Source organism: Eimeria necatrix, genomic scaffold, assembly GCF_000499385.1.
Source record: "Eimeria necatrix Houghton genomic scaffold, Enh_scaff797, whole genome shotgun sequence".
NCBI classification, from domain to species: Eukaryota; Apicomplexa; class Conoidasida; order Eucoccidiorida; family Eimeriidae; genus Eimeria; species Eimeria necatrix.
The window spans coordinates 7,501-17,723 of NW_013654616.1; the positions used below are offsets into that span (position 1 = coordinate 7,501).

The 10,223-nt window shown below is 44.4% G+C and overlaps 3 protein-coding genes across 3 annotated transcripts in view; 2 read left to right on the top strand and 1 right to left on the bottom strand.

The window, feature by feature from the left end:
* The window catches only part of ENH_00076350 (hypothetical protein, conserved), a gene marked incomplete at both ends in the record, with an annotated part of 5,505 nt that extends 3,383 nt beyond the window's left edge, over window positions 1-2,122 (bottom strand). Inside the window, 6 exons of the mRNA XM_013582972.1 lie at window positions 1-162; window positions 455-1,245; window positions 1,412-1,475; window positions 1,602-1,755; window positions 1,862-1,919; window positions 2,068-2,122. The exon at window positions 1-162 is cut by the window's left edge and continues 72 nt beyond it. Coding sequence (XP_013438426.1) covers window positions 1-162; window positions 455-1,245; window positions 1,412-1,475; window positions 1,602-1,755; window positions 1,862-1,919; window positions 2,068-2,122 — 1,284 coding nt within the window. The remainder of the gene's footprint in view (window positions 163-454; window positions 1,246-1,411; window positions 1,476-1,601; window positions 1,756-1,861; window positions 1,920-2,067) is intronic.
* A 3,571-nt stretch (window positions 2,123-5,693) lies between these two features.
* Window positions 5,694-7,069, top strand: ENH_00076360 (purine nucleoside phosphorylase, putative; the record flags this gene model as incomplete). The annotated part of the gene is made up of 3 exons (XM_013582973.1): window positions 5,694-5,735; window positions 6,055-6,660; window positions 6,962-7,069. 3 exons carry the CDS (start codon window positions 5,694-5,696, stop codon window positions 7,067-7,069), a joined length of 756 nt encoding a protein of 251 aa, XP_013438427.1.
* A 1,218-nt stretch (window positions 7,070-8,287) lies between these two features.
* ENH_00076370 (hypothetical protein) lies at window positions 8,288-9,454 on the top strand (the record flags this gene model as incomplete). Its single annotated transcript, XM_013582974.1, has 2 exons — window positions 8,288-8,480; window positions 9,345-9,454. The coding sequence occupies 2 exons, from the start codon at window positions 8,288-8,290 to the stop codon at window positions 9,452-9,454; spliced, it is 303 nt and encodes a 100-aa protein (XP_013438428.1).
* Window positions 9,455-10,223: the final 769 nt, after the last annotated feature.

Consider the following 10,223-nt stretch of genomic DNA (forward strand, 5'->3'; position numbering starts at 1 on the left):
CTGCTGCTGCTGCTGCTGCTGCTGCCTCAGGGCAAAGTTTTCGTTCGAAAGGCTCTGCAGCTGCTGCTGCGCCTCTTGCTGCTGCTGCTGCTGCTGCTGCTGCAGCTGCTGCTGCTGCTGCTGCAGCTCGAACACTAGCCGCCGCCCGTACTCTTCAGTCACCTGCGCCACTCAGAAACCCTAAACCCTAAACCCTAAACCATAAACCCTAAACCTTCACCTCGAAATCCCAAACCCTAAACCCTAAACCCTAAACCCTAAACCCTCGTCTCAAAGCTCTAAACCCTCGCCTCAAGGCCCCAAACCTTAAACCCTAGACCGTCGCCTCGAAAGCCAAACCCTAAGCTTAAAGCCTAAACCCTCGCCTCAAAGCCCCAAACCCTAAACCCTAAACCCTAGGGTTTAGACGCTAAAAGGGTCCCACAAACCCTAAAAAGGGGAGCAGCAAAAGGACCTTTTTGACTTCCATTGCAACAGCAGCTTCAATTTCTCTTTTGTGTTTTATTTGCATTTTTCTTTCCCTCAAAAACCACTCTTCTTCCATTCTCCTTTGCATTTCAGTCAGAGACTGCGGCGCAGGCAGCTGCTGCTGCTGCTGCTGCTGCTGCTGCTGCTGCTGCTGCGGCGGGAAGCGCTGCTCGTACTGCTGCTGCGCATACGGGTAGTAGTACTGCTGCTGCTGCTGCTGCGGGAACTGCGGCTGCAGCTGCTGCTGCTGCTGCTGCTGCGGCGGCAGCGTGTACGGGCTTCCGGGGCTCAACTCTCCCCGTCTGTCCAAGTGCCACCCCTGCTGCTGCTGCTGCTGCTGCTGCTGCTGCTGCTGCTGCTGCTCTTTGCTAGGCATTCTGCTGCTGCTGGTCTCCAGACTTTCGCTGTCACTCCAAGAAGAAAAAGAGACTGTCTCTTCATCGCCCACGAGCACGCGGCAGCGAAAGGGGGGTCTGTTGTCTTTGCTGCTGCTGCTGCTGCATGCAGCAGCAGCAGCAGCAGCAGCAGCGCCTCCTGCTGCTACTGCTTCGCTTATCGCAGGCTGCATGTCCAGCACTTTGCCTACGTATTCCCGCCGCTCCTTTTGCTGCTCTCCTGCTGCTGCTGCTGCTGCTGCTGCTGCTGGCTCTTGAGCTGCAGTCTCTTTGCTGCTGCTCGCCATAAGCCGGCCTTCGCTGCTGCTCCTCGCTGCTGTTGCTGCTGCTGCTGCTGCTGCTGCTGCTGGTCGTTCGCCCCTCTTTGGAGGAACTAGTGCTCCTAATACAAAAAGAAAAGCACCACACAAAAAGTGCACATGCTGCTGCCGCTGCTGCTGTTGCTGCTGCTGCTGCTGCTGCTGCTGCTGCTCTGGCTGTGCTGGAGCTGCTTTTTCTACTGCTGCTACAACTACTGTTGCTGCTGCTGCTGCTGCTGCTGCACTGACTGGTTTGCTTCGGAGTTTCTTTGGTGGCTCCACTGTTGTTTCTGAGAGGCCTCTCGAGAAAGGCCTGAGAGAAAAAAAAAGAAAAAGAATTAAAATTTGAATTGAAGAAAAGATTAAATTCAAAATGTTTTAGTTACAAGAAATTCGCTGCTGCAGCTGCAACAAATAAATGTTCCCTTAAGCTGCGCACCTCTTCTTCCTCCTTGTATAAACCCCTGCCAAGCCTTTTATCTCTTGCTGCTGCTGCTGCTGCTGCTGCTGCTGCTGCTGCTGCTGCTGCTGCAGATGATTTTGACTCCGTGGGTTTTTGAGGGTAAGTCAGCAAAGGATAGGTGTCTGTACACCTGAAGAGGCAGCAGCAAACGCAGCAGTTTTGAGAAGTTTTATTTCTGAAAAGAAAAATGGAAAAAAGAAAAAGAGCAAAACGCGCAGTTGCTGAGGTGTACGTACACCTGAGGCTTCGGCAGCTCCTTCGGGTCGTAGAGGAAGTCCACATCTTTTTTGAGAACTAAAAGCAAAAGAAAACAGAAATTAAATTCATATTCTTTTATTTATTTATTATTTCTTTATTTTCTGCCACTTTAACTGAAATGGGAGAAAACGAATCTTCAATTTGCAAATCCGAAGCGCGAATTTCAGGTGTACGTACACCTCACCTTGAAGCGCTCTCGCGAACCGGTCCAGACTGTCTTCTTCTTTTGAAACTGCCATTTTGAATGACTAATTTAATAAATAAATGAATTAATTGCAATTAAAATTCAATAAATAAATGATTTGAAGATTCAAATTGCAAAAACTTCGAAGCCGAGCCGCGCGCCGCCGGAGCTGGGGTGTACGTACACCCCATTCACCTGCAGCTCCTTCGGGCGAAAACTTTGGAGTTTCGTTTTTGAATTATTTTTATTTTATTTTTATTTATTTTTATTTATTTCTTTTGCCGTTTTGAAGCTCCAGAGGGCTGCATGCAGCAGAGGCAAAGAAGGCGCAGAAAGTGGACAAGAAAGTCTTCAAAAATTGCTTTTTTTTCAAAAATAAAACTTTTGAAACTCAAATTTAAAATGCAAAATAATAAAAGTGAGGCTTCGGCGGCTGCGGCGCGGGCAGCGAGGTGTCTGTACACCTGAAGGCCGGCTCACTTCCGCTCTTTTGCCTCCGCAGAAGAGAAAAGGAGTTTTGCTGTTTTCGGGTCTCTCGAGCTGCTGCTGCTGCTGCAGCAGCAGCAGCAGCAGCAGCTGCTGCTGCTGCTGCTGCTCGTGGGAGCTCCGCCGCGCTTTGGGACTTTTTTGAAAGCTTTGAATGCCCTTTGATAAGCCCTTTTGCTAATTTGAAGGGTTTATTCCTTTTCTTTGATTCCGCAAAGAAGTTGGCCTAAACCGCTTCACTCGAGCCGCTGTGTCCCCGCTGCTGCTGCTGCTGCTGCTGCTGCTGCTGCTGCTGCTGCTGCAACACAGGGGAGCTTTGGAGGGTCGTCCGCGCCAAAGTCCCTTTTAAAGCCTCCTTTGTCTTCCCTTTTGCAGTTTAAATTCAAAATCAAAGAAGATCCTGCTGAGGCTCGGCGGCGCGACCGCTGCTGCTGCTGCTGCTGCTGCTGCTGCTGCTGCGGCCAGCGAAGCAGCGGCGGGGGCGGAAAGGGGAAAAGGGGTTCAGATCTTTTGAATTTGCTTTTGTTGAAGAGTAAACTTTCGTAAAAAACAAAAAATAAAAGAATTAATTCTTTTTTGCTGCTGGTTTCCCCGCTTTCCGCGCCCTCCAGCAACTTGAACTGCTGCAGCAGCTGCAGCCGAACCGACAGGGCCTCACCGGTGGTTTGGGGCCCTGGAGTCCAGCAAGAAAGAAAGCAAACTTGTTTTAAAGTTGCATTTGAATTTAAATTTTATTTTTAGATTTGATTTTAGCGATTTAATCCCGCCGGATCAAGGGTCTGGGGTGTACGGACAGCTGACCGCGCGCGCAGTCGCTCTCCAGATTTTCTCTGCTGCATCTCTTCGCCTCTTCTTCTCCGAAGACTCTTAAACGAACAAGCAAACTTAAAAAGTAAAATAAAAGAACTGCAATTAATTCTTTATTCTGTTTTCACTCCGAGTGTCTTAACTGCGGAACCTGAACGAGTGGTTCTGCACAGCCGCGAGGTGTACAGACACCCCGGCCGACGGGAAGCCGCGGCGATGCAGAACTGCAGAAAATGCAGCTCTGAAGCTGCAAAAAGAAAATTAAATTTAAATTATAAATAATAAATTAAAAAAGGGATATTTTGGCTTTTGAAGCGAAGCTGAACGAACTCGCGGCGGCCATTTTTGGTCGTTTTGCTCCTGTAGCTCCAGTCAAACTCAGCCATAAAAAGCCGCTTTACGTTTTATTTGTTTCTTTTGAGAGCTGCTTCTTCTTTTATTTATTTAATTTTGCAATTTTCTACTCAAGTTTTACTTTAAAACTCAAAAAAATTATTCTGATGTTAAATTGTAACATTTCTTTTAATGGAAACGATGAAATACAAGTTGCGAAAACAATAAATAAATGCAGCTCTGAAAACGCAAAAGGTCCCTGAGGCGTTTTCTTTTATTTTTTTGTTTTTTATTTTTATTTGTTTTTATTATTTTCAAAAATAAATAAAACGAACAAAAAGGAGAACAGCAACAAAGAGCTTCATGGTCTCCCTTTTATTTATTTCGGATTCTCTTCAAAACATTTTTCACTTATTTCATTTAAATATTTGGATTAAATTAAATCAATTTAATGCAATCAAAATGACTGTTTAGAAAACAAAAAAGATTTAAATTGTTTTTTCTTTTATTCCAACTTTTCTTTTTTTGCAACTTCTGCGGCAAAACAAAGTGAATAAAAATTAATTCTTTGATTATCCTTTTCCAAAACAAAAGTGCTGCTGCTCCAGCTAGCCACAGCAGCAGCAGCCAGCAGCAGCTAGCTGCCCAGCGAGCCACAGCTAGCCACAGCTAGCCACAGCTAGCCACAGCTAGCCACAGCTAGCCACAGCTAGCCACAGCTAGCCACACAGCTGCTAGCTAGCTGCAGCGCCTTCTGGCTAGCTCCGCGTGGCTCCAGCAAGCCAGCAGCAGTAAGCTGCAGCTAGCCACAGCTTGCTGCAGCTAGCCAGGGCTTACCGCAGCTAGCCAAAGCTTGCCGCAGCTAGCCAAAGCTTGCTGCAGCTAGCCAGAGCTTGCTGCAGCTTGCTGCAGCTAGCCAGCGCTCACTGTGGCTAGCTACAGCTAGCCATGGCTTGCTGCTGCTAGCTGTAGCTAGCCAGAGGCTGCTTTGGCAAGCTGCAGCTAGCCACAAGCCGCAGCTAGCTGCAGCTTGCTGTGGCTAGCTGCAGCAGGGCGTGTGCTGCTGCTGCTGCTGCTGCTGCTGCTGCTGCTCCAAAGTGCGCTATTTAGCATCTTTTTTTGAAGTAAAAAAGCCAAAGAAGTGAATTTGGAGATTTGTTGGTTGAATTGGACTGAGTTTGAAATATTTCCAGAAAAGAAAAGAAGAAATTGAAAAGTGATTTGGAGTTGAGGGGCTCAAAGGAAGTCCTGGAAAGCTCAGCAGACACCTCAGTTTGAATACAAATTTGTCTTTTCAAATTTTGCAATTAAAAACTTGTGCGAAAAACGCGGAAAATGAAAAGCCGCGCAGCAGCAGCAGCAAGCTGGCGGCAGTTTTGTTTTGTTTTGCAGCTTTTCTTTCATTTTTTGTCTTCTAAAGGAATTAAATTAAATTAAAATGCTTTAAAACTGAAAAAGCTGAACATTTTTTGCGCAGCAGCACCACTGGGCACCCGCAGCAGGTGTACACCTGCTGCTGCAGCGCCCCACAGGCGTGCAGCGCCGCAGACTGAAGGCAAAGCTGCGGAAAAAAGAAGACTCTGCATTTTAAAAAAGAATAAAAGTATTTATTTGCAATAAATTGAACAGAAGACAAGAGGAAACTGGCTGAAAAGGCCGCGGCGCGCAGCAGTCTTCGTGCGCTGCGTCTGCGGAGGGGGTCTTGAAAAGGAGCGTGCAGCTGGAAACTTCGGCTTTTTTTCGGAATTAAACGGAATTAGAATGCAAATAATAATATTTGTTTTTGGATTTATCTTTTTTTTCGTTAAAATTAACAATTTAAAACCCCGTTTGGCGCCGGCGTGCAGATCGCAGGGCGTGCAAGATCGCACTCTCGGGTTGGTTTCAGTTTCCCGCTGCAGTCCTTCCTCGCTGGCTTTCTCGCGAGTTTTTTCTTTTCTTTTTTGTTTTTATTTCCCTTTTTGTTTTCAATTCCAATTCACTTCTTTCCCGCGTCGAAAATGGAAGGCGTAGAAGTGCAGCCGCACATTCAACTCCGCCGGGTAGGTCGTGTCTGCTTTCCACCGGAAACTTGAATTCCGCGTTTCTTTCCGCTTTTTCGCGGCTTCTTTTGCAAAAACTTTCTTCTTTTGCAAAACAATTTGAAATTAGCGGAATTTAAACGGCGAAAGAGGAATTATCTCCTCAGATTTGCGTTTGTCGCGGCCGCCGAGTTCAAGAAAGGCTTCGCTGCCTCGGGCGCGGTTCCGCGGGAAACCCGGGGAAAGCGGCGCGAGTTGCGGATTTTTTTGCTTCTTTTTGCTTTTTTTCGCTTTTTAATTGTTTTATTTGTTATTTGTGTTCTTTTGTTTGCTTTTTTAGGGCCAGGTGCAGCCGGTGGTGCTGACGATGGGGGATCCGAAGCGGGTGGACGAAGTGGCGGCTCTGTGCGACAGCGCGGAGCCGCTGGCCTTCAACCGCGAGTTCAAATCTGCAAATGTGGTCAAAGACGGACAAAAGTTCACAGTAATATCTCACGGAATTGGTTGTTGCAGTTCGATGATCTGTTTCGAGGAGCTGATCAAGCTGGGCGCGAAGGTGATCATCCGCGCGGGCACCTGCGGCAGCATGAAGCCCGACAGGGTCAAAAGAGGAGATATTTGCGTCCCTTTTGCTGCAGCAAGAGATAATGATGTTTGCGACTTGTACATCCCCCCGAGAATGCCTGCGGTGGCGACTCCGCGGGTGTTCCAGAGCCTCCTGGAAAGTGGAAAGCAGCTCGGAATTGGCCTCTCCCAGGGCATCGCGCTGACCAATGGTCTCTTCTACGGCCACGGCAAAGAACACCTCCAAAACTTGACCACTTGGAGCAAATTTACAGACATAATTGACTGCGAATTCCAATCTCTTTTCCTCGTGGGCATTGGCCGCGGAATCGAAACCGGCGGCATTGCCACGGTCGACGGATCACCCCTTCAGTGGGACCAGGTGACGCCAAATTCCCCCAAATTTAATCCCTTTTAATTGTTTTATTTCTTTTAATTGTTTTTAATTCCTTTTTATTCCCTTTTAGTCCCAAATTGCTTCTTTTTCCCGAAGAAATGCGGGCCAGAGGCGCGGGAAAGCTGCATTGCGTGGGCGCGGAACCCCGAGTTGAACAGACACCCGGCAGCAGCCCTTCTTGGGGGAATTAATTTCTTTTTAAATTGTTAAATTGTTAATTAATTATATAATAATTGATAAATAATCAATTTATAAAACTTCAAGTTTTGTTTTCTCTTGTTCGCAGGCCAATTATGACCCTTCGGGAAACGCCGTTGCGGAAGGCAAGAAGAAGATGCTGACAGTTGCAATTCACACTTGCGCGAAGTTGACGCGGGAGTTCAGCGGCCACTGAGTTTTTTGAAATCAAAAATGAAATGAAAAGAAAGTTTGAAATAAATAAATAAAATAAAAAGAAAGTTTGAAAAAATAAATCAAATTAATTTGGTTTCGCAGTTTGTTCGCAGTCATTCGTCAACAAAGCCAACTTGAACGAATGCAGCTCGTGCCTGTGCCCGCCGCGGCAGGTTCTTCGAGTGAAATGCGCGGAAAGTGCATTTAAATGAATTAAATTGAGAATTAAATTCAATTAAATTCAATTAAATTCAATTAAATTCAAAAAAAGTATTTATTTTCGACGATTTATCTTCGATTAAGTTGAAGATCGCTGAGGCGTGCGCGTGCGCTGCACTGTATGCGCTAAAATGTGTCCAGAAAGCTCTTTTTGCAAACGAGGTTTGAATTCATGTTTTGAAGTTTTTGAACTTCTTTTAAATTTCGAACTTTATTTAAATTCCGGGAAATTAAAATTTGAAATGTTTTCCCTTTTGGCCTCCGTTTTCCGCGTTGAAAGCGAAAAAATCGCCACTTTCAACTTCAAAATGAACAGAAAAGTGTTTTGATTCATCAAATCTTGAAATAAAACTCTGAAATGGTGTTTTAATTCATTCAATAATTGAAGTCTAATTCTTTAGACTGAGTTTCCACAAGTTGAGTGTCTGCGGTTTGCTGCTGCAGCAGAACAAAACTAGGGTTTAGGGTTTGGAGTGCTTGTAGAAAAAGGGTTTGGGGTTTAGGGTTTAGGGTTTGGGGTTTAGGGTTTACGGTTTGATGTTTGGGCGTGAGACGGGGCTTTAGCAAAGGGCTTGCAGGTTTAGTTAAGAGGCAGTGGCGGAGTTTCTTTGGAGTTACTGCAAACAAATATGTCTAGGGTTTAGGGTTTAGGGTTTAGGGTTCGGGCTTTAGGGTTTGGGGTTTGTGCTTTAGGGCTTAGGGTTTGGGCTTTAGGGTTTGTATGCATGCAAACACCTGCATGCTCTCTTGCCCCCCTCATGCGATCTATGGAGGCAGTCTTTTGGGGCTTTGCAAATAATGCATTTGTACAAATAAATAAAAGGAGTTTCTTTTGTCTTTTTGCAAATAATATACTTTTATAAATAAATAAAAGGAGTTTCTCTTGTCTTTTTGCAAATAATATACTTTTATAAATAAATAAAAGGAGTTTCTTTTGGTTTTCTGCAGATAAGTGGGAGTGTGTTCATGAAAAAGGGTTGTTCCGGTTCATTGCAAGTGCATGCATGCATGCATGCATGCAGAAAAGTGGAAAGAAAGGCTTTTTTTTGTTTATTGCAAACGCTGCATGCGTTTGATTTATTATTTTTGTTTATTTGATTTCAAAAAACGCAAATTTCCAGTTTTAAAGCTCTATGTTCGTCACCACCGTCTTCGTTTCCAAGTAAGGCAACAGCCCCTCCTCTCCTCCTTCTCTGAATTCAAACAAAACAAAATAAATCAGAAAAACATTTTAATTCCCTTTATTCAAATAAGACGAAATAAATAAAAAACTACTTTAATTCCTTTTTGAGAAAATAGTGAAAAGATGAAACAGAGAGGGCCGCATTTTGTTTTTTGAAGCGAAAGCGGCTTTTTGTATTCATTTCTTTGCAGAAACAGGAGAATATCATTTCAAAAATTATCATTTAATGCTTCTTTTTGATAATAAGCGCGAAAATATGAATTAGAAAATGGCGGAATTTCGATTTCTTTTCAATTTCCACTTTTCTGCAAACACTTGAACAGCGAGTGACCAGTGGTCCGGGAAAACACAGGAATCGGGAAACCGTGAATAGCTTTGCATATTTTCCTTTCCGATCCATTTTTAATAACTTAATTGAAATAATTAATTTGAAATAAACCATTTAAATTCATTTATTTGAAGAAAAACGGGGAAGAACCGATAGAACTGAAGAATGTGAACACCGGGCACAAGCGCCAGCTCGATTTCAATACTTTGGCCAAGAATAAATGCAAACAAAGAAATAAAAGATAAAATTGAATTAATAAATGAAATATAAATTAAATTTAATTTGAAAATTGAATTTGAGGCAATCAGAACTGAAATTGCGTTAAAATCGCCGACTGCAGAACAATTCAAGTTGACCAAATTCAAGTTCTGCAAAATTCGGGAAACTAAGATGAAAAAGACCAAATTTGGCCCCGATTTCCGCCAATTATAATTAAAATATGAATTTAAAATGGAATTAAATCATTTAAATTCAAAAAATTTGAATTTAAATCGAAAAAAATTGAAAAAATCAAACAAATTCAAGTTCAAATTCAAGTTCAAGTACCTGCCGTAGCCGCTGCCTTTGTAGCCGCCGAAGGGAATGCCCACGTCGCCGCTCAAGTAGGTGTTCACCCACACAGTTCCCGCGTGCAGCCTGCCAAAACACCAAACTAGGCATTAGGGTTTAGGGTTTAGGGTTTAGGGTTTAGGGTTTAGGGTTTAGGGTTTAGGGTTTGTGGCGCAGAGCTTCAGATTCTGGGAGTCAGGAGGCTAGTGAGCGACCAAGAGTCTCAGCAGAGTCTCAGCAGCAGGGGGTTCAAAACGGGGGATAAAACCCAAGGGTTTAGGGTTTAGGGTTTAGGGTTTAGGGTTTAGGGTTTAGGGTTTACCGGCTAACGAAGTGGTCTGCAAGAGCAATGCTAGAAGTGAAGACTCCAGCGCCAAGTCCGTACGGAGTGTCGTTTGCTCTTTCGATCTGAAAAGATGAAAAGCTGAAATTTAATTTAATTTCTTTTTTTTTTAAATTTCAAAAACAATTCCAATTTCAAATATTTATTCACCACTTTTTCCCCCTTTATTGATGTATTCCGATCACTTTTCGTGTCTTTTCCCCAGCTCCAGGGTTTAGGGTTTAGGGTTTAGGGTTTAGGGTTTAGGGTTTAGGGTTTAGGCGCACCGCCTCCTCAATTGTTTCAAACTTCGAAACGCAAACAACAGCCCCGCTCTAGGGTTTAGGGTTTAGGGTTTAGGGTTTTCCCAAATCCCAAATCCCAAATCCGCGTGGGCCTCCTCAATTGTTTCAAACTTCGAAACGCAAACGACAGGCCCGCTCTAGGGTTTAGGGTTTAGGGTTTAGGGTTTAGGGTTTAGGGTTTAGGGTTTCGGCGCACCGCCTCCTCAATTGTTTCAAACTTCGAAACGCAAACGACAGGCCCGCTCTAGG